At 38.7% G+C, this 24254-nt stretch overlaps 1 protein-coding gene and 1 long non-coding RNA gene across 3 annotated transcripts in view; one reads left to right on the top strand and one right to left on the bottom strand.

The window, feature by feature from the left end:
• The window catches only part of LOC139182754 (uncharacterized), a 47207-nt gene that overhangs the window by 9810 nt on the left and 13143 nt on the right, over positions 1-24254 (top strand). The window lies entirely within an intron of this gene.
• SPAM1 (sperm adhesion molecule 1) lies at positions 213-19762 on the bottom strand. Of its 2 annotated transcripts, XM_019959017.2 has the most exons (4): positions 19662-19762; positions 6845-7991; positions 6284-6373; positions 213-901 (listed from the first exon to the last, which is right to left on the bottom strand). In XM_019959017.2, the coding sequence occupies exons 2-4, from the start codon at positions 7802-7804 to the stop codon at positions 287-289; spliced, it is 1665 nt and encodes a 554-aa protein (XP_019814576.2). In that variant the 5' UTR covers positions 7805-7991; positions 19662-19762; the 3' UTR covers positions 213-286. The 2 variants fall into 2 exon arrangements, with proteins under 2 accessions (XP_019814576.2, XP_070644183.1); XM_070788082.1 differs by lacking the exon at positions 6284-6373.

The following is a 24254-nucleotide window of genomic DNA, read 5'->3' as shown; positions in this document are numbered from 1 at the left end:
TAACACTGCCCCAACTATGAGTTTGAAAGTTAAAGGCACTGGTCACAATTCTTTATCAATTAATAATAACTCCAGGTTCAATTTAATCATGAAAAACAATCTTTGCTCAAAAATTTAAAATACTGTCTTGGCCATGAGTTTTGATTCACATTTCAAATGTAAAAGTTTATATAGGTATCATTACTTGCCTAAAAAAAAATCATCTGGCTAAATATTAAATATAAAAATGTACAAAATATAAAAGCACAAAGCATGTAGACAGGAAACTTAAGGACTGAATTTAATTTTAATAGGTTGTTTGATTTTTAATATTTTGAATAGGTGACTGATAGGAAATGTTCTTCAATTTAACACTTTGACACGCCTTTTGGGTGACGTTGGGGATGACTTCCGAACACCTGACTTTGAGGCACTCAGGGGAGTGTTTCTCAGGAGTACATGGAGATACTGTGGCAGTTGTAGTGGAGGGTGAGATACTGCTGAAGGTGGTAGTAGATGCCTCCTTCTGGCTGGAGGAATGATCACTGGGTTGTAACTTCACAGGGCTGTCTATACAAATGTCTTCTGCCATACATACGTTAACACTATGAACATTTTTTATATCAACTCTCTTCTTACAGTGGATGTTGGCATAACAACTGCAATAAAATGTATCAGAAAACTTTTGCAGGTCTTCAAGTGTGACTGTCCCAGGTACTATGTATTTTCCACCTTCCCCAGTTTGAATAGCAAAATTCATTGGGTTCAGGTGAAGATAGTCGCTTGAATTCCAGTGTTTCCTTGTACACACTCCTTCATCGTGGCAAAGCACTTGGCTGCACATTTTGGCGGCTAGGGTGACGTTGATTATGTAAGGATTCAGTGTAGTGTTCAAGTAAGTGCCTAGGTTCATGCAAGATTGCTGTAAAATTATAAGATCAGATTATTAAGATCTAAGTAAATTAGTTCATATATGAATTAATTCACTACATAAAGCAATTTTAAAGGAAGTACCAAAATATCAGTAAGAGGTAGGAAATATTTCATCTTTTTTGCTTTATCAAGACCATTCCAGCTATTTTTGTGTGTGTGACATTTGTAAGTAAGTTTCACATGCCATTTCATGTCACTAAATCACTGACCCATTGAGGTTTAATACATCCTAGCCATAGTCTCCTCAATAATTCCTACACTAACAGGGATGGAAGGGGCGGAATGGTACAGTGGAGTGGAGTGGGGGTGGAGGGCTTAGAGCATGGAGTCTGGAGCCCATCTGCCCAGATTGGAGTCACAGTTCTATCAATGGCTAGCTATGTGAGCTTGGGAATCCCGTAAGCTTTCTAAGTCTTGGTTTCCTTTCTGGGTGACCTTGGGAAAATTAATTAACCTGACTATGCTTCAGCTTCATCATCTAAAGATAATTATAGAACCTACCTCATAGGGTTGTTGTGAAGATGAAAAGATACAGTACATAAAAGGGCTAAGCACAGGGTCCAGCATATCATTTTTTACCTCAATGTGTAGCTAATATGAAGTACAAATAAAGATAAGAAGTATCACATTGCTCAGACACTTTTAAGCACTGGAAAGAGTGGTTTCTGAATTGCTAGCTCACCAGCTATCCCATCTTAACACCTGAGAGTGTGTATGTTGGTGCTGCCTTCTCCCTTCATCCCACTCTCTCCCTCCCCCACTGCGTGCACAAGTCCATTCTCCACATCTGCATCTCCATTCCTTCGCTGCAAAGAGGTTCATCAATACCATTTTAGATTCCATACATATGCGTTAATATATTTGTTTTTTTTCTTTTACTTTCTTCAGTCTGTATAACAGGCTCTACGTTCATCCACCTCACTAGAAGGGGTGAGAAGTTGCTGTGTAGGTCAAGGAGCCCGATCTGACACTCTGATACCTGGAGGGATGGGATGTGGGGAGGGGAGGAAGGCTGAGGGAAGGGATCTATATATAATTATGGCTGATTTGCATTGTCGTATGACAGAAACCAACACAACCTTGTAAAAAAAATTAAATATTTAAAAAAAGAAAAAAATTGCTAGCTCAAAACACCTAAACAGGTTCATCCGACTATATATTAAATGTTATATATAATTCAAGTATGGTTGAACTATGACAGCTGTTTTGCAGATATACTTATTTGGCAGAGTATGAGTGATGAGTCACTAAAATGATTCATCTTGAAATGGATACTTCTTAAAAGTAGGAATCCATCCTTTTCAAAACATAGAAGGTAGTTGCTTTCTTTCATGATCAACAATTCCATTGAATGAGTTGGCTGTGCTCATCCTTCATTAAGATCAAAGGAAGTGTTTATTTGTGGTAGGTTGGCAGGCAAGTTGAGGAACCTTGGCAGCTTCCACTTGAATCTATTTCTTGTTACCTTCTTGAAATGATGCCATCAATGGTAGGCAGAATAAGATCCTTCCAAGGATGTTCATACTCCAGTCCCTTGGAACCTGTGACTGTGTTACTTTACATGGCAAAAGGGACCCTCTAGATTTGATTAAGGCTGTGGATCTTGAGATTGGGAAAGTCTAAGGCCAAACCACCCTGAATATACCTGATCTCATCTGATCTTGGAAGCTAAGCAGGGTCGGGCCTGGTTAGTACTTGGACAGGAGGAGATGGGGAGAATATTCTGAACCATCTGATGGACTCAATCTAACCACGAGTCTGTAAAAATGTAGAAACGTTTTCTATTTGGATTTTAAAAATGAGCTGGGAGAAAGAGGACAAACACAAAGGTAAGGGAGACTCAACCCAGCATTGCTGGCTTTGAATGTAGAGGAAAAGGCCAAAAGCTAAAGAATATAGTGACCTCATGAGAAACGAAATCACTTTAACCATAGCCAGACAGGAAATAGAGATCTTTATGCTATAAACACAAGAAAGTGAATTCTGTCAACAACCCAAATGAGCAAATGAGGGTCTTTCCCTAGACAGGAACGCAGTCCTGCTGACATCTTGATTTTAGTGCATTAAGGTCCATGTTGGACTTTTGAACTACTGAATTGTAAGATAATAATTTTCTGCTGTTTAAACCACTGTTTGTTGTAGTTTTTATGGCAGCAATAGAAAACCTCTTCTTAATCCTCTAATAGCTTTACATGGTGTTAAGAATATAATTCAACTTGTCTACAGCCTGCTGAGGTGTAACCTCACCCATCTCTTGTACCCTCACCCACTTGGCCTTAGACACACTAGTTGTTTCACAAGCATGGCAGGTTCATTTCAAGCTGCACTTACTGTTTCCTCTGCCCAGAATGCTCTTCCATCTCATTTTAAACATTACTGACTCCATCTTGTCTTTCAGATTGCAGTTTTCATTAGACCAGACCCTTCTTAGACACCTTTCCTGTTCATTTTCTTACATCTCTCTATTTAAATTTTCTGCATAGAACTTACCACATAAAATATTTTTATTGTTTTGTGTTGCCTCTATTGGGCTTACCTGGTAGCACAGTGGTAAAGAATCTGCCTGCCAATGCAGGAGACGTGGGTTCAATCCCTGGGTAGAGAAGATCCCCTGGAGTAGAATATGGCAGCCCACTCCAGTATTCTTGCCTGGGAAATCCCATGGACAGAGGATCCTGTGGCCTACAGTCCATGGGGTTTCAAAAGAGTCAGACACAACTTAGCGACTAAACAACAAGAACAATTATTTTTATCCCTCCAACTGTATGAGCTTCATGAAGGCAGGGACTTTGTCAGTATTCTTCAACACAGTATCACCAGTGCCAAGGGTATATGAGAATTTATACCAAGATCAAAGACATTGATCTGGGCTGCCTAGGTGGCACTAGTGGTAAAGAACCTATGTGCAAAAGCAAGAGACATAAGAGACAAGGGTTCAATCCCTGGATCAGGAAGATCCCCTGGAGAAGGAGATGGCAACCCATTCCAGTATTCTTGCCTAGAAATCCCATGGACAGTGGGGCCTGATGGACTACAGTCCATAGGGTCGCAAAGAGCTGAACACCACTGAAGTGACTTAGCACAGATGACATTAGAGTTGTCTACAGAGACAAGAACTAGGCAGGAAGAGGAGTGAAAGGATGAGAATGTTTGAGAGTCAGTAGCCTACACAAGATGCAGTCTTTGTAGGCTTAAAGTCTTTCTCTAAGACATAAAGTCTAGTTTATAGTATTCATCAAAATCCATGCTGTAAATACTCCTACCATGGCCAATTTTAAGCTACCAACATGACATCACCATTACATAGGACAGGATTATGGTAGGAAGAAACACACCATTGCATAATACCATTTCCACTTACACATATATGATTGATATAAATAAATCAAAAGTATGGATAATAGGACAAGTAAATAATTGATACATTTTTAGTATTTATTGCTTTTGTTTTTAGCATACTTAGCATACTTTTGTTTTTGCATACTTATTCTAAGTTTTTGTAATTTAATTTTTAACAAACAGTTCACAAAATTTCTGAATATTTAACAATGAGGTCTCATGAACTAAAGCCAGTAGAAGCTGACTCTGTCTCACAGTTGGGTCTAGTAAGATGAAATGGAAGGAATGATTTGCCTACATTTGATAACCATTGTTTTAAGTCAATTCCAATCATTGCAAGTAAACTTGGAATTACCAGTTTTTTAAGTTGTCAGTGGATCAGAGAAAACACAAACAATCCATGACAGTATTGATGACATAGGAAAAAGGCAAAGTAATGATAGAATTAACATTCAAAATGATTGTAAATTGGGAAAGGTCTACAGGGAACAAGTTCAAATCAGTGTCATTAACTAGGAAGTCTTCATATTAAAGTTGAAGGACTGTCTCTATGTGAATACTGAAGGTGATTTGAGAGTCATGGTAGAAGAATGCGAATCTAAGATTGAAGTGCAATTAAAAAAAAAAGTGTAGCAGTTGAATTCTATGCCATGTCATACTGCTAATGTCACCCTACTAATTGGAGAAGGCATGATTCATTCCTTATCAGAGTAAGTGTGAAGTTCTCAATTAAAAAAAAATTATAAATGGGGAATTTATAAATGGTTCCATCAAAGAACTAATGGGATCCTTGAGAAGAGAGTTTATACATTTGAGAAAACAACTGATAAAAATCAGGAATATTCCTACGAGAATTATAATTCTTAAATAATTTTCTGACATATAAAAGATATTACAAAAGGGACATATCCCATTATCTGAACTTATAGTCTATATTATTTCCCTTTACTGGTGATCAAACCAGAGATAATAGAATCTACCAAATAGGTAGGAGGGCTCAGATAATCTTGAAACGAATTTCAAAAAGCTAAATACCTTTACAAATGAAGGAGAAATACAGCTAGTGTATCTGAAGGACAAGATACAAAAGATCTCTTTTGGTCTTAGAGTGTAAATTCTGTTCTTTGTAAGTCCTAGGATGAAACCTCTGGACCAAGAGCTTCATAAGACACACTCCATGGCACCTAGGTTACTAGTATTTCCACATCGATCAGAGAAGGAAAGTTCAGCTCCAACTCAGCAGTGTCCATGTGACAGCTCTATTCATGTTTTGAGTCAAGAAAACTGAAGAGGTAAAGGATAAAGACCTGATATGGAGAAGGAAAGAGAGAAAAGAGAAAGAAAGAGATAAAAGGAGTAGGTCATGATAGAATGGTTTAAGGCTTTTTGAAGTAAAGAAAATGCATTAGGAAAAAATGAATACAGTTCATACTATGTAGAGCTAAATAAGCCTTCCTTCCTGATAAAACAAGTTTTGCTTAAAATAGACACTATTAAATACAACCTGTGGAAAATAAAGTGTTCCTTTTCCTCTCCCTTAGGGAAGCTTTGAACAATCTAATACATTTTCAAAGACTAACTGCCAACTGCCCACACCATCCCAGTTGCTGACCCCCCACAGTAAACTGTCATCAACTTAGTAAATAAGTAAGTGCTTAATAAAACAGTAATTGGGTGAATGAAAGAATGAGTGAATGAATGTTGACTAGTTGAGCTCTTCTTTTGAGAAGCAACACGGCACAATAGAGTAAGTAAAAAAAAAAACAAGAATATAGTCCTGTTTTTGCTACTTCTTAGCCAGGTAGCATAGAGAATTTCAATTAATCTCAACAAATTTCTGTTTCCTCACTGGAAAGCTGCCTTATAACACAACCATACAATTGATAGTTTGATTTAACCACTATTAATTGAGCACCAACTACTTTGTGCCAAAGATCATGTTTATTACTCAATCCCACAACAATTCTCATAAACATTCAAAGTAGAAATGTTTTCATCTGTTTCCACATCTATTTTCATCATTTCAACTTACCATAGATAAGCTTAGATTGAGACTGCCCCACATTATAATCCCAGAGGCACCTAGAGAAACGATCTCACCAACCGAATTCACAAGGTCACCCTGGCAAAGGTGATAGGGAGAGTTAACAGGGAGGAATACAATGAAGTGTTATACACAGGACAGTAACGCCAAAGCCAAGAATGCTAACCCAACAATAATTATGTAAGTATTTCTCCACTATTCATTTCTATCTTTTATGCCACCACTGTCCTACTATAACAAAAACATGAATTTTCTGCTACTATTTTAATTACTTTTATTGACAAGAGAGTAGGCCCATAAAAGGAGCTAAATTAATACATTGTTTATACTACCCAATTGTCTATGGTTGCTAAAATATTGTATGATTACATTAAAAATGAAATATATTCTTATTTTACATTCATATAAGGATGCAGATCTACCTGAGTGCATATTCCTAAAGATTATTAAAAGCTAAGTTTTACTCCCTTCAAAAATGGTGTTCCATTCCACTAAACACCATTTGTGGACAGTATTCCATAGCTTTCTTACCTTGCTTTATTTACTTACCTGAGAAAGATATGTTGAAGACCCATCAGTAAAAACTGGACGGGCATATACAAAAACCGGAAGTGGACTTTCGACATTCGCTATTTTAGACAACCGAATGGCTTCCTGGACACGATTACGAACATACAAGGCAGCATTTTGAGTAGATTTTAACCTGATATTCAAATAAACAGAAGGGAAAAGGGCAGTGCTTTCCTTCCACAACCACTCGAGATCATCATTTCTCCTTTTTTCTACATCAGGGCAATTTCCATTGTAAGTAGGTTGGTTATGATTATGATTGTAACAATCAGGAAAAAGATAATAACCCCATAAGTGATTTGGCCGAAGTAATTTTCCCAGTTTTAAAGTCTCTTGCATGAAACTCTTTCCTGCTGTCTCAAAATCCACTTTTGCAATCTTGGAAGCCTCTGGGAAACTGAGTTGCGGATTTTTTTGCAGAACCAACTCAACTGACTCATCCCTGTAAACATCTTTAGGTTTCCAGTTTCTTGCCCAGGTAGGCCTCCAGTTTTCCCAGTCAATGACCGCCAAGCCCACGCTGTCATTTGGTATGTAATAGGCAATGTCATTTTTTGCTTTCTCCAAATGACTTTTTAAGTTTCCCAACTGGGGAATTCCTCCGAATACGGTTTTGCCTGTTTTTTCATCTATATGAGGATAGTAGCCAAGTCTATCAGCATAAAATAATGTAATAAATTGTCCGGTAGCACTTTTCTGGGGGCTTCCTTTTACAGAGAAGAGTCTCAGATCTGGAGGTAGTTGAAATCTTCTGTTAACACAACGTTCAACTGGGGCATTCCAGGCCCAGAGGAAAGAAGTGTTTGAAATAAGAGGGGGTGCTCTGAAGTCCAGAGCCAAACAACACGGAAGCAGAAGGAAGGTGAACACTGCCTGGGGTGTTCCGCTAGACCCAGCAAAGCTCCGAAAGGAGATATGGTGGCGCCTCAGCATTCTCATCACAAAGAGCGATGACTATGAAAGGCACTTTTTTCTCCTACACGCTTTGGTGTACCTAATATTTGATGCAAGATATGAACACAGAATGAAGCCACTTTGATGGATAAAAATGAATAATGATGATTTACATTTAAATATTCTTCTTCCTTCGTATTTAGGAATGTTTTGCAAGTTGCTTCATCTGTAACTGAAAAAAAAAAGTAAATGTAGAATATGTCATTACACTACATTTCCATGTCAGAGATTGTAAGCTTCACAGTCAAGTTCTTGACTTTAAGTGCAGGGAGTTTAATTCAGTGTTTGAAGATGAAGGACTCCTGTGTTTGAATTAATGAAATTATTTTCTCTTATGTGTGATACAGATTGTATAGTGACTAATGCTTGTCTCATGTTTCCAAATCACTGTTGAACCTACAGAGAAATGAAGGTGGCTCTTTTACCTTGTGCCTTCCTAGCTGTGCAGAATGCTGTACCAAACAATGCCTTAGCAACAAACTGTTAAATAAAAATAAATTCCAAGTTGAACCTCTCAGTTTGTTATTTCTTGAAAGAACATTTTTCAGTGTTCTGCCAAAAAGTGGGAAAAAACCTCTCATGGAATGGTGAGATTTCACCATTATTTTTTTTTCCCTTTCTTAAGGAAGGCAGGTAGAAGAGGTAAAAGTCACTTCTGCCAGAGGAAATAAGTCAAAAGTTTGCTCGAAACTATTGAATCAAATAAAATCGCCTTTTGAGGGGTACGTTGAAGTGCTATTTTTTGTGCTCCATACTATATCAAAGTAATGTACATTTGTGTTTAAAGTTAATAAAATATTTTATGACTTTATATCTTCCAGTAAAAGGATTGGTTCTGGCCTACCTCATGGAAAGGAATACATGAACTTTGGCCTTTTATAGTCTTCTATAGTTGACATTGTATTATATCATTTTGATTGTCACAATGTGAAGTGTTAGGGCACATTTTGTGGTACAATAAAACATTCTGAGTCAAGGATAAGAAATTAAACTATGTATTATTTAACATTTGGTATTTGTAAAAATTACCTGCAAGAAGACGTGTTTAAATGTTCTGTAATTCTAGGAGGAAACTAGAATGTTGAATTGGATTACTAGCATACTGCTATGTAACTGTATAAAGAGAATTTAACGTTTTTCCCAGGAACATGTGGTCTTACCATAAATATCCATTTATTCCCATTGCTGAAAAGCAGTTGCTCTAAAGAGACCACCACAGGCAGAATAAAATAAAATCTTAAGAACCATTACAGTCTCATGCTTTGAAGAAAATGGATTTTCCCTGCTAATGTTTAAAACATATAAAAGAACTAAAATTTTTCATAGTTTAAGCCCTTATAAACTTTCTTACTTAGGAGTTAGAAAATCTTCACCTTAAGTAGCATTGGAGGAAACACTCCTCTAAACTACCAATACAAACACCTGAATGGCAGCTGGTGAGACAACTACATGGAATAAAGAAAGGATTAGGTTAAACTTGTTGAAATAAGGTTCATACCTAATTTCCACATGATCATTTTATATAAAAAAAGCTTGGGGAAGAATGAGCCTAATGGGAAGATCTCTACTTACAGAAATTGTCAAAAAAAGAATGGACACTTCTATCCTTAATTGTGAATTTAAATTTTAAAAAGTAACAAAGCTATGACATTTAAAGGAGGATAGTTACTCTAATGGGTTGAACAGTGTGCCCCCCACAAATGCAATTCTACCTCAAACCTCATAAGAATATGACCTTATTTGGAAATAGAGTCTTTGCAAATATAAATAGTTAAAGATATAAGATGATATCGTCTTGGATTGGGGGAGGCCCTAAATTCAGTGACTGGTACCCATAGAAGAAGAGTAAAGGACACAAAGATGTAGGGAAGAAGGCCATGTGACTATGAAGATGGAGACTGAAGTAACACAGCTTCAAACCAAGGCATGCCAAGGTGCCCTGAGCCAACAGGAGCTAGGTAAAGACAAAAAAGACTCTTTTCTGGTGTCTTGAAAGGGAACACAGCCCTGCTGACACCCTGATTTAGAACTTCTGGCCTTCAGAACTAAATCATAAATGTCTGTAGTTTTAAGCCACTAAGTTAATTGCAGTTTGTTTCAGCAACCCTGGAAAACTCGTTCTAATCACCAAAGGTAAAAAGGATTGTAGTTTCTACAAGTTTCTTTTCTCAAGCCAGTTTCATCTTCAAGATTAAAAATTAGCATGTTTATATGCATCATAATGTAACTCTTTTACTCAAACTGACCTAATTATAACAAACCAGTGACAGAGCCAGAACCAGAAACTGCATTTCTGTGGAATAAAACCTTCTTGAAGTCTTCAGAGTTTAAGTAAAACTCCATCCTTTGGCCCACCTGATGATCATCAACCTAACCTCAAATGTCACTGTTTCATACATAGCAAGATGTTTGGTGTCTGTGTGAGCCAAGGCAATGACCAGAGGCAAAAGCCCATGAGGCCAGGAAGACTCACTTGAGCTTGAAACTGATTGCAGGTTTGAGTTTCAGTGGGAATCGCTCTGTGTGTGTGTGCTCAGTTGCATCACTCTTTGCTACCCCTCAGACTGTAGCCCGCTAGACTCCTCCGTCCATGGAATTCTCCAGGCAAGAATACTGGAGTGGGTAGCCATTCTCTTCTCCAGGCAATCTTCCCGACCCAGGGATCGAATGCACATCTCCTGAATTGCAGGTAGATTCTTTACTGTTGACCCACCAGGGAAGCCCTAGGAAGAGATCTACAGGAATTTAATTTTCCAAACAGATAGTTGGGAGACTGCTGTGTTAATTCATAGGTGAGAGAAAATAAACAGGAGCATTTTTAGGTCTAAAATACAAAGGCAAGATTGAGAAATCACAGATCAGAGGTTTCTGACTATAGTCAGAGAATTAAATGGATTACATTTACAGCAGAAACTTCGAGGTTCTCAACATTGACTTCTGAGACCCAGTTAAAGGAACTAGCCTAAGTCCAGAGCTTTATGAGTAGCAAAGAGCATATTTGGACTAGCTGGGATCTTCATTGTCATAAGCAATTCTTGTTAATAAGAATAAGTCATGATGTTTTATAAGTAATGTGGCCGGAAATAGGTAATAAACTTGATTCAATAAGAGAAGTTAATGACATTTGTGGCTGCATTCCATCGACTCCTTTCCCTTTTCCCTTTATCATTATCATCACCAGTATTCTTTATTATTCATTCCTTCTCCTACTTTGTCTCAGGTTTGTCCGTATCTCCCACAGATTAAATTTACACAGACTGGAGACCCTCAAGGCTAAAGAAATTGCTAATTTTTAATCTGTGTATCCCCTGTAAGATAAGTTGCTTCAGTCATGTCCAACTCTTTGTAATGCTATGGACTGTAGTCCACCAGGCTCCTCTGTCCATGGGATTCTTCAGACAAGAATACTGGAGTGGGTTACCATTTCGTTCTCCAGGGGATCTTCCCAACCCAGGGATCAAACATCTCTTATGTCTTCTGCATTGGCAGGCAGGTTCTTCACCTCTAGCGCCACCTGGGAAGCTCCTAGCAAGCACAGTTAAGTGCCAAACAACTTCCAAACCCAGAGTGTTGGTCTTAAAAACAGCACATTACGGAACTTCTAATTTTTTTCACCAAAAGTCATACCTCATTTTCCCTATAAACTTTAATTTTAAAAGACAACTTATTTTTGAAGCACCTTTAAAAGTTTTCCTCTAAGAAGTCAGTAGGTTAGAAACTGTTTCAATCTATTAGCTCTGCAGTGTTTAACCTACTGGGTGAGAAAAGGCAGATCTTTGCCCAGTCAGTTAAAGACTTAAATCTTTTGAGATGTTATTGTATGATGGGGGGAAAGGGGCTTTTCTGTGTGTGCCTGTACATGTGTGTGTATGTTTGAATATGTGTGTGTGAATCCTGGAAACTCAAGTGCCTCCTAACCAAGAGGGTTAGCAATGATGGTAAATTAACATAAGAATGCTATGAATTTTTCTATTAGCATTTGAAATGAGTTTAAGAATTCAATGATAGAACAAATTCTCATTTGCAGTAATTTTGATGTGTTTTGTTAAATAGTGACAAATTTCTGTAGTGTAATATAGATGAAGAATGGACTCAAGGCACCCATTTCAAGGAAGTACAGCATTCACTGCAAAGGTAATCTCTCCTTACAAAATTGGTAAAAATAATTAGATTCCACATTTTCAAAATGTAAAGCTATACTTGATATCTGTTAGCTAAAGGAAAATATTAATTTTCTGAATTCTGCTCCTTAAAATGGGAAGGGAGAGGAGAAAAAAAAGAGCCAAGTAAATAACAAAGTTCCTCAAGAGGAGTTCTGAAACTCTATTTAATGGCTGTAGTGGAACACAGAGATGTAATCTATACATGCTCACTTTATGCAATAAAAGTTTGTCCTATTGTGCCATGATAAAATCAGGGAGTAATATAGCTAAGAAGCTAGAAAACCACAGTATTGTTAAACATGAAAATTCTAAATATTAAAACTGTAAGCAAAGTTATATTGTTACTTTGTAAAAGATATAAATATTTCAGCTTTGGAAAATGCTTGGTAGGTCAATACCTAGGACAATGTTTAATTGAAAATAAGAAAGCAGTTTCATCTTATTCTTAAACAAAAATCCCTTTGGAAAGAATATGAATGTGCTTATAAGGACTTTCTGTGTCCAGAATACCTTTGCAAAATCCAGAGGCCTTGTAAAAGAAGTACATAATATACCTTTAACTGTAGGATTAGGTTATTGTCAACTTTCTAAGCCACTAGTTGATACACAATAGATACACACAGGGATTAGTTATTAAAGGAATGAATGACATACTTTGAATTTCAATAAGCTGAAAATCATGGCTTATGGTGACACTTTAAAGTGAAGATGTTTAAACAAGAACCAAAATGTATCATCCAGAAGCCACAGAACTATTAAATAAAAACCAGAACAAGACAGTAATTAAAGCAGTAAAAACAAATTTTGTGAAGACAAACTACTGCAATAGGGGAAAAGAGACCTCAGCATACAACTGGGCTCCATTTTTGAATACAGCAAGGACTCTGAGAATTTATAACCGAGGAACAGAGGGCTGAGGGTGGTCAGTGGCTACAAAATTACTAAAGGAAACATCAGGGGTGAGGGGAGAGTCTGGCTAAAGACACCTGACAGGATTCTTGCTGAATGCAAGCCAGGTGGTCAGAGGTCATGTGGGGGATGGTGGCAGATGAGGAAGCTGCTACAGGTCCAGGGGACAGAGAAGGAGGATGGGGCATTCGTGGTAAACTGCCTTCAGAAGGTTCCTGCTAGAATTGGACTCTACAAGGAAGGCTACAGAAGAAGCCCAGCGTTTGAGGCAATGACGAAAAGAGACCTTATCGAGCCTGACACGTAGGGTCCAGTGGAGAATCTTTGTCAGCCCCCTGTTTGTAGATGCAGAGTGAGTTAACCAGTTAATGAAATAAATGACTTTAATGTATCTGAAATTCCAGTAAACTCAAAATCATGGCTTGTGGTGACACTTTAAAATGAAGATGTTCAAATAGACTAAAAAAGAACTGTAGCATCCATAGCCAGAATTCAAACATTACTCAGAAAACAAGTATGTCTTCTATAGCCAAGCATGACTTCCTGATACACTCAGATGTGACTGAAATGAAGTAATTGAACAGTGGAATAAAGCCATGAAGAGTCTCTAAATCCTAGAGGCTAATTAGAAGTACAGTAGCTTCCCCAGGGGTGCTCCTGTCAGACTGCAGGCTGAGCGCCATGACGCCTGACTTGCAGTCATCCCACCAACATTCCATCACGTAAAGCTGGGACCAGGGCTGGTTCTTCTGTGGTTCCAGTGCCTCAGCTGCCTGGTACTGATGGACAAAGGGGGCTTAGCAGGTTGGAGTTCAGGGCACACAGCCTGCCCCCAAAGATGCCAAAGCTGCATATTGATTATTTCTAATTAATGTTACTTGAAAAGCAGCGCATATGTGAACCCTTTGATCCTTCTTTGTCTCCTTGAATACAGGAGATAAATCTCCCCTCTGAAGGCTGCTAGTAGAGATATCTTTATCACCAGAGATAATTCATTTCAGGGTTGAGAAGCTCATATACACAAACCCTGTTCCTTCTCTAATAATTTATTACACACATCTAAACTTTCCTTCGGAGAAGGCAATGGCACCCCACTGCAATACTCTTGCCTGGAGAATCCCATGGGCGGAGGAGCCTGGTAGGCGGCAGTCCATGGGGTCACTAAGAGTCGGACATGACTGAGCAACCTCACTTTCACTTTTCACTTTTTATGCATTGGAGAAGGAAATGGCAACCCACTCCAGTGTTCTTGCCTGGAGAATCCCAGAGATGGGGGAGCCTGGTGGGCTGCCGTCTATGGGGTCGCACAGAGTCGGACACGACTGAAGTGACTTAGCAGCAGCAGCAGCAAACTTTCTTTAATTTTCTTATTTATTACGGCTCCAAACCTAAACTTCTTTGTCCTATCCAATGCTCACAAATTTATTCTTTACATAAAAGATATAAAAGCTGCCCACTTTTGATCAATAAGCATCATTTTATGATCTCTGGTGTACATGAAATTAATTTTTCTCCTGTTAATCTATCTTGTGTCAATTTTATTACCTGTCCATGCACAAAAACTCAAGAGGGGTAGCAAGGAATAGTTTCCCCTTCTGGACAATACCAGTCAAGTTCAAATTCAGGAAGAATAATGAAAACCTCCAATCTTACCAGTGCTTTGCACAATGAAATTCACAACAGTAAAATAGATATAACATGGGCCATGAGTTTGCACTTGGCCTCCTATTAGCCATAAGCATCGTTTCTCCTCCCTTGACGAGTCAGATGACTTTTGGGTTTTATTTCTCTGAATCATCAAAGTCCCAGTTACTAAATCTTCTACATATGGGATTATAGCAGAGGTCCAAATGGTCGCTATAGTCTAACATAAACAGAAAACACCTGTCTATTCATAAATTTCCTTTCTCTAGAGACAAGAGGGACCCAATGGCATTAAATGTATGTGAGCACATTTACTCAGGGTGAAGATAAATACTGTTAAAGATGAGCTCAGCTTCAGAAGACAATACAACAAACAGATGTTTTCATCATATCTGTTTAAGATATCTGAAGCCTACAGAGATATCAGGCTTCTACATGGAAGACCCAGGATGCAGACTGAATTTTTTTCTTAGAATAGAGGACTGGTTCAAAAATGTCAGAATTTGAAGTGATTTAACATTATCACCCTAAAAAGCCACGCTCTTCAGTCTACCATAAGAATGCGTAACCGTGCTTTGCTTTTGTGAAAGCAAAACCATTGGCTGAAGTCTCAAGCAACTAGATGATTTCTCAGCAGGCACGTGTGACCATCCAGTCTAGGCCAGCTTTTCAGCCAAGATGCAAACAAAAATAAAACTCAAATTTTTCAGTATACCTGAAAGTTCCTGTTCCTTTGAAGGAGAAGTTTGGGGAGTTACAGGTTCTCACAGACAGAATTAATTCTATATGGAAATTCTATATGTCTTATTCCAGTGAGATCCTGCTATGTACCTTTCATGTTAATCTTTCTTAGATTTTAAAAATCTCTATTACAAGCCTAGGGATATAACTCTATAAGACTGTTCCCACTATGCAGCCTTTCCAAATATCAACAGATCTGACAAGGCTATTTTAAGCGTACCAAAGTGGTCAGAAAAAATGTACTTATTTCTTAGTACACCAGCCACAATTCCTGTTCAAATTTGAAATATCTCCCTCCCTGACAGACTGTAAATTCACTGTTATGTTCCAGTTTCCAGTAGTGTGCCTGTCATGTAGTAGGAGGTCCCTAAGTACTTAATTGAGTGGATGAATAAATGAATCTATCTATCTGTTAATCATTTTATCAAATTATTTTTTTCCTTTGCCTAAGTTTTACTGCATCAGTTTTATTGTCCTACCATTCTCCCTGGCTTCCCTGGTGGCTCAGTCAGTAAAGAATTAGCCTGCAATGCAGGAGACCTGGGTTCGATCCTTGGGTTGGGAAGATCCCCTGGAGGAAGGCATGGCAATCCACTCCAGTAATCTCCAAACCTGGAGAATCCCTGTGGACAGAGGAGCCTGGTGGGCTATAGGCCAGGGGAGTCACCTAGAGTCAGACACGACTGAGCAACCAAGCACAACACAGCACATTCTCCCAGAGGCAAGTTATCTATTGGATAATACTCAGTTTATCTATAGCCACTATGGAAAACAGTATGGAGATTCCTTAAAAATCTACTTGGGAAAGGAGTAGGTCAAGACTGTATATTGTCATCTTGCTTATTTAACTTTTATGCAGAGTACATCATGCAAAATGCCAGGCTGGATGAAGCACAAGCTGGAATCAAGATTGCTAGGAGAAATATCAATAACCTCAGATATGCAGATGACACCACCCTTATGGCAGAAAGCAGAGAGAGGAACTAACTTGATGAAAGTGAAAGAGGAGAGTGAAAAAGCTGGCTTAAAACTCAACTTTCAGAAAACTAAGATCATAGCATCCAGTACTATCACTTCATGGCAAATCGATGGGGAAACAATGGAAATAGTGACAGACTTTATTTTCTTGGCTCCAAAATCACTGAAGATGGTGATTGCAGCCATGAAATTAAAAGACACTTGCCCCTTGGAAGAAAAACTATGAGAAACCTAGACAGCATATTAAAAAGCAAAGATATTATTTTGCAAACAAAAGTCTGTCTAGTCAAACCTATGCTTTTTCCAGTAGTCATGTATGGATGTGAGAGTTGGGCCATAAGAAAGTTGAGTGCTAAAGAATTGATACTTTTGAATTGTGGTGTTGGAAAAGACTCTTGAGAGTCTCTTGGACTGCAAGGAGATCAAACCAGTCAGTCCTAAATGAAATCAGTCCTAGGTGTTCATTGGAAGGACTGATGTTGAAGCTGAAGCTCCAATACTTTGGCCATCTGATGTGAAGAACTGACTCATTGGAAAAGACCCTGATGCTGGGAAAGATTGAAGGCAGGAGGAGAAGAGTAAGGCAGTGGATGAGATGGTTGGATGGCATCACTGACAGATGGACATGAGTTAAGCAAGTGCCAGGAGTTGGTGATGGACAGGGAAGCCTGGCGTGCTGCAGTTCATGGGGTCGCAAAGAGTCGGACATGACTGAACTGAACTGATGACACAGAAATCCCGCTACTTGGCATATAAGCCTGAGAAAACCATAATTGAAAAAGACACGTGTATCCCAATGTTCACAGCAGTACTGTTTACAGTAGCTAGGGCATGGAAGCACTCTAGGTGTCCGTCGACAGATGAATGGATAAAGAAGATATGTATATACAGTGAAATATTACTCAGCCTTACAAAGAATGAATTTGAGTCAGTTCTAATGAGGTGAATGAACCTAGAGCGTATTCCAAGTGAAGTAAGGGAATAGGAGAGCTCACTCAGTGCTTGCATAAGAGCACAGCTAGTCTCTGCACTGAGATCGTCGCTGGTCAAAATCTACTCACAGAGAGCATTTCAGAGCAGAAACTAAATCACCTAAGTAGTCTGTGCATTTTAGGCACAAATGCAGGGTAACTGTGAGCATGATTATCTAAGAAAGTGATGTTGAGTAGGCTTATCCCTAAAATTTCCCTTACAAATTGTAGGTCGCAAACTAACAGTGGACCTCGGAATTGATTTAATTGGTTGGAATGAGCATTTAAAGAAAATAAGTGAAATAGACAATAATAGAGTGGAATACAATAAGATAGAATACAATGGGACAGAATAGGAAACTCAGAAAGTACTACACCCCCACACAGTAAGCATGAGTATGAATTTATAAGCCTTTTCTATATATATTATACATGTGTGCACTGGGTCACAGTGTAAGCTGCATTTTTTACTGTGGAATGGATCAAACCACTTTGATACTCGAAAGCTTTCAGTCTGACACACCTGGATACTGCATCTTCAGTCAGCTGTTTTCTAATTATGTGGTCTTGGGTAAGTTATTAATGCTCTTTAACCTCTTCAGCAACCACAACAGAATTCTGAGCTGTCTCAGGGCTCCTTCATGTCTGTAAATGAATAAACTACTGGACTAAGCAACTTGGTTTTCTATGTGAGGACCAGCAGGCCTGGAATCTGGCTTCTCAACTTGGGAGCAATGTGACTTTGCCCAAACTATTTAACTTCACTACACTTTAGTTTTTCTTGTCTTTAATTTTTTTTCTAACTACAAAAATGTAGGTATTAATAGCAGCACTTTCCTGGGTCTGTTGGGAAATTTTCATTAGGTAAAGTGCACTGACCACTTAACACAAAGCCCGTGAAGGATTCAGACAATGCTACCCCTAAATGTGCCACTTTCCCATATTTGATTATTTTGAGCTGAAGGTGATGCAGCAACAGAAAAAACAGACAGTCTCTCTAACTTCCCCATTTCTTCCTGAAGATTTCCCATGTAAAATGTGTACTCTGTACCAGGATGCGAGGAACATCTTACCACCAGAGGAAGGTAGTTGATGCCAAAATGGACCTGCACAAACCTATGAAAATGACCCTTAGCTTCCAGTAGTTTCCCTCAGATATTTCCTAGTCACAGTTACTGCTCATCAAAGCTCTTTCTCTTTGTCTTGTCACTCCTTCATAATTTATCATTCTCTATTGAAAAGATCTGTAAACTCTTGATCGTAACTTCTCCTTTGGGTCTCCCTTTTTGCTATGGAAGCTTCCATGTACATGTAAAAATATTCAATAAAGTTTATATGCTTTTCTTCTCTTCACCTGGTTTTTTTACCAGTTGAATTTTCAGGCCCCAGTTACAGAACCTAAGAGGATAAAGTTCCTTTTCCACTATTCACCAGACACATAGTACATACCAAATAAATGGAAGCTGTTCCTGTTGTCATTATTAATGAAATCATCCCTTGTCTACACCCTCTTGTATATGAAAGGAAGGAAGAACATGAAAGAAATGGAAACCCAAAGACCATTTACTGATTCTCAGACCTGCTGACATTAAAACTTCCCTAGGAAACCACTGCCCCCTCCCCCCAAGTTTTTAATGTAAATGTGTGACCCACAGGCAGTTGTCCTGGTGGAAATGAAATACTAAGCACAGTCATAGTACAGAGAAGCCAGATCTAATGGTGGCACTGTGCCTCAGTTTATCACTGTGCTATGTGCCCTGAGAGGGAGCCTACATGAGGTCTCCATGGATTCTGAGGTCTCCGTGTGCTTTATCAGCACATCAGACTAACTCAAGCCTTAGTGTGTGCTGTATGTGGCATTAATATGTCTTCCTCTCTTTTTCATTTGTTTGCCTCTTTGCAACTGGTGGACAAGTCTACTAAGTCTGACTGGAATGTTTTTCTGACCTGTCAAATATGACTTCAGTCTTTTAAATTGGATTATGGGACAAGCAAGTGGCATATAAGTAAGTAACATTTTAAAACAAATAGTAGCAGAACAAACGATTAGTATAGATTCCAGATCTTTTTACAATGTTAGGTTTTTAAATATTAGTATGGCCAAACAGTCTTCTATTTCACAGAAAAGAAGGAAGTAGTTACCAAAAACCAAAGCAGCAATAATTAACAGGAGTATTTCTCAACATCAAACCTACTTTGGCTGTTAGCAGGTTTATTACATCTACACAATAAGAGTCATCATTAATAACCATTATTATTGATGTTATAAAAACAAATAGTACACCTAGCACATCACATATATATCAAAACATGTAACAGGTGCTATTGAAAAACCAACTACGATGTCAGCCTTCTAGTGGCATTACAAAGGTGTGTGAATAGACCTTGTCATCTCTGCCCCTCTCCACTACTCCATAAAGAGCTGAGCACATTTACCCTTGCGGATGAGCACAGCAATCAATTCTGTCTGTCTCCTCACCAAGAACAGAGATAAACAGGAGCCCCCTATGATTCCCACCTGAGACCAGAGAATTAGGAACACAGAGCTATTGTGACAGGCGACTGAGAATCTGGCCACTTTATGACAGGATAGGAGGGTCCTTGAGGTTCACCAACTGGGAAAAGGCACTGGGAAGACAGAACTCTGAGAAGACGGGGAAATCAGCCATAGACATATCCAGAAATATTCATTAGGATGGTAGGCTGTTCCGCCTACCATTCTAAAGCAGGATTAGAATTTTTGAAGAGTTTGAACCTAGTTTGAGATTGGGGGATGGATTAACTGAGTTTGAGGGATGGGGATAAGAGCTTCATAAGACCTATGGTTCTTGCAACAACAACAAAAAGCCAGAATAGATGGATAATAAGATAACTTCAAAGACTTAAAAAGAAATTTCAAAGGCATGTGCTTACTTGTCAACTTAATCATAAGGCAGTAGGTCTCCCAAGGTTGCATCTATTTAATACTTTAGCTCCTTAACTGTTTCTATTCATTTTTATGGCTTACTTGATTTTAATGCTTAACTTATAATAGTTTAAAAAAACCCAAGATATAAGTAGTATTTATTGATGGCCTAAACTGCCATCAATCAAGTGTGAAATATTAAATTTTAAGTGTTAACATGAGAATAGCAAGAGTTTCATCAAAATTAAAGAGTGTTTTCACAGGGAAGCGATTTCAACCAAATCTCTAAAACTCAGACAATCAACAATCAGTCATGAAATTATCTAAGGACTCCCAGTAAACAGTTAATTACGGTATTTAAATATTTTAGTAATGCCCTGGTATAGGAATTATCCTCATTTCCCAAATGAAGAAATAAGCATTAGAAAAAGATTAAATAACTGGCCCACCCATCCTAAAACTAGAAAACCCAGTTCTAGCTAATTCTAATGTTCAAGCTCTGCCCAGTGCTCTCTATTATATGAGCTACTACTATAGAGATGAAAATATGAGACAAACACAGGACATTTTCCTGAATGGGTGCTTGAATACTTTAATTATCTAAGTATGTAGATGATGGACATCTTTCTGTTTGTATATTTAGCCATCATATGGCTATTAGAATTAACCTCACTTGAAAAAGGAATTAAAACTGTCTAAATATCTTCAAAGGTATGCATTTAGTTAGACCCTAGTGCAGTTCTCTTGCCCCTAAACTATTATCTGCCTGTTTTTGGTTTAGATAATTTTTACAGAATTGTTAGTCCTTTTATTAATTTTTTTCACTCAGCTATTTGTGTCTGTCTGTGTGTTTGTGTGTGTGTGTGTGTATGCATTTACTCCAAATGATCAGGAGTGTTAGTGTGGCAATTATGTCTTATGTTTTAAGTTAGTTTACTCAGTCTTGATCCAGAAAATGGAAATGCTATATTCATATTTACTAACTTTCCACATCCTGGGACCCAGGAAGTTAGAATGCGAAGTCCTTTAAACTAAAAGACCAAAACTTTACCTAAAGTAGAAGTGAGTTGAATTATTAATCTTTGTGGAGGTCTTTCATCTCCTGGTTAATGTTGTAACCTTCTAACTCTGCCAATAGTGACTAATTAAAGTTATATATTGAAGCCTTGTTCTATTTTCAAAGACATAGAATAAAATTTTTATCATTTAAAAAATTTTGGCCACACCACTCACTTTGTGGGATCTCAGTTCCCTGACCAGGGATTGAACCTGGGCAGTGAAAGCACCAAATCCCAGAAGCCTTGTTCTATAACTTTCTCAGAAAAAAATGCCATAGAGAATGGGCAAGTTTGGGTCATCACTACCGAGCCTACATACCTTGGGGGTATAAAGCACCACAAGGGAAAGGGAAAAGTATACTAGCTCAAGTCTGGTCTTAGCCCCAAACCTGAGAGGAGTTGAAGCGTCATTAATATTTTAACTTTTCTTCTTTTTTATTCCCTCCCTCTTTCTTCCTTCCTTCTCTTTCAGACACTCTACACATATTAATACCTTTAATACTAATAACAACCTTATGAAGTTGGTTGTCACTCAACAGATGTCACTCGATTTCTTTTTCCTCAGGCTGAGCAAATTTCAGTTGAATCCCTTGGATTCAGATTTCAGAACCATTCTTAGTCCATTGGGAAAGTCCTGGAGAGCCGTAGTACAGAAGGTCAGGTGAAGAAAAGAAACCAGTTGCATGAGGCCCTGTGGGTTCTTCAACTCAAGAGATTCATTTCATCAAAAGACTGGTTGGGGTGCTGTCTGAGAATTTCTGGCTATCTTCAAAGACATAGAATAAAATTTTTATCATTTTTAAAATGTTGGCCACACCACTCAGCTTGTGGGATCTCAGTTCCCTGACCAGGGATTGAACCTGGGGCCGTGGCAGTGAAAGCACCAAATCCCAATCACTGGACCACCAAGGAACGCTCCCTTAGAATAAATTTTTTTTAATCTGAGGAAGACAACTCAGAAAGTGCCTGAAGAGCTGTGACTGGAACCAAAATGCCAAACCAGCGGTTTGGCTGAACCTAGGCTGTGTCCGGAGCCCTCTGTCTCCTGTAGCATTGGTCTGCAGTCAAGTGTAGCCCTGGCAGCATCTGGACCATGACAGAGGGTCCTACAAGGAAGGACAGAGACTGCTCCATACCTCAACCCTGCCCCTTCCATATTCCTACTAGTGGTAAAACTGGGGAGTCTCCTTTATTTCAGTCTAAAATCACTGGCACTTCAAATGCTTCCCCTTCACCCAGAAAATGGATTCTACTCTCAGCCTTGCTGTTCTCTCTAGGCTCTTGCTCTAATCTGCTGCTTCTCTGCTTGAATTGTCCCAATGCATTCAGTTTTCCTCTGTGCCCTCGCCTTCACTTCCCTGTTCAGAGCATCCTGATGGACACTGTAGTCTTCCATCTGCTTTGGTTTGGAATCTGGTTTCTCTTCTGTACTATCTTAAGACATCTTTTGTCCTACTTGGGTTGGATAATCTCCACAACCCAAGTGAGGCTCCCCACCCTCCCTCCAAGATCTGTCATCTACTTGTTTGCAATCAATTAAAATCTACTGCATGATTCTGATCTCAACTTGTCCACAGCCTCAGTTAAAGTTTACTCTTTTCTTGCTCCAGTTCCTTAGCTAATTTACTTCTGTTTATATTTTCGTGAAGGAATAGTTTAATAGGCTCTCTCTGTGTGTTCATTGACTGCCTAAATGAGAATTTCAGACATTGCAGGGGGCTATAGAGGAAGTGTTCTAGAATCACTGGGGCATGTCAAACCACACTACAAGTGCCAACTACTTAACGGTTCAACTATTTAAAGTGGGGCATTCATCACATCCAAGCACAGACATGGAGGATACCACATAGACCAGGATCTATTTTTCTGGAGTTTGCATTCTAATAGGAAGAAACAAACAATAAGAAAAACAGTAAACAAGTATTTTCAGACTGATAAATGCTTACTTAATCCATCTGATCTGCTGTAACAAAGTACCACAGACTGGGTAGCTCATGAACAACACAAGTTTATTTCTCACAGTTCTGCAGGTTGGGAGGCCCCAGATCAAGGTTCCAGCATGATCAGATGAGAGCCCTCTTATGGGTTGCAGTCCTCACTTGGAGGAAGGAGTCTTGCAAACTCTTTGAGCCTTCTTTATAAAGGCACCCATCCTTCATGATCTAAACACCTCCAAAAGGCCCACATCCTAATATCATCACAAAAGGCATTAGGAGGTCAGCATATGAAGATTAATGGGCACAAACATTCAGAATGCAGCAAATGCTGTTACAGAATTCAAAGAGAAAAATGAGAAAGGGCAGTCAGAGTTGAAAAGACAATTCTTATCTATATAAAGCTGACTCCTAAAGACATTGTACCAGTTAACAGTTCCTCCAAAAATTAGTGCTTATTCCCCATACCCAGACTACACTGTATTATGATGCTTTGCAGAGCCTCTGCCAATCTGAGTAATGTAAAAATGGTATCTCATTTAATAATAATGTATTTTATTTTGAGAAATTGGGCTATGCATCTTTTCTTTGCTTTAATTTCTGGTCCATCTCCTTTTCCCATGTTAGGTTTGAGATGTTTTGAATTGATTTGCTTAAGAGCTCTTATCGCCTGCAATTCAGGTTCGATTCCTGGGTCAGAAAGATTCCCTGGAGAAGGAATAGGCTACCCATGCCAGTACTCCTGAGCTTCCCTTGTGGCTCAGCTGGTAAAGAATCCACCTGCAATGTGGGAAACCTGGGTTCAATCCCTGGGTTGGGAAGATCCCCTGGAGAAGGGAAAGGCTACTCAGTCACTCCAGTGTTCTGGCCTGGAGAATTCCATGGACTACACAGTCCATGGGGTCACAAAGAGTCGTACAGGACTGAGTAACTTTCACTTTCAAGAGCTCTTATATATCAGGGAAATGAGTGTTTTGTCACATGTCCCAAATGTGTTTTTCCAATTTGTTTTGGCTTGTCTATGGTATTGTTTCCATGCAAAAGGCTAGCTTCTTTTTTTATGTTTGTTTGTTTTCCTAAATATTTGGAGAGTAAACGAGATTCAGCTGGTATTCCCCGTAGCAGACCCAAG

The sequence above is a fragment of the Bos indicus genome, chromosome 4 (assembly GCF_029378745.1).
Source record: "Bos indicus isolate NIAB-ARS_2022 breed Sahiwal x Tharparkar chromosome 4, NIAB-ARS_B.indTharparkar_mat_pri_1.0, whole genome shotgun sequence".
NCBI classification, from domain to species: Eukaryota; Metazoa; Chordata; class Mammalia; order Artiodactyla; family Bovidae; genus Bos; species Bos indicus.
The sequence above is the reverse complement of the archived record's forward strand: the minus strand, read 5'-3'. Positions and strand labels throughout refer to the sequence as shown.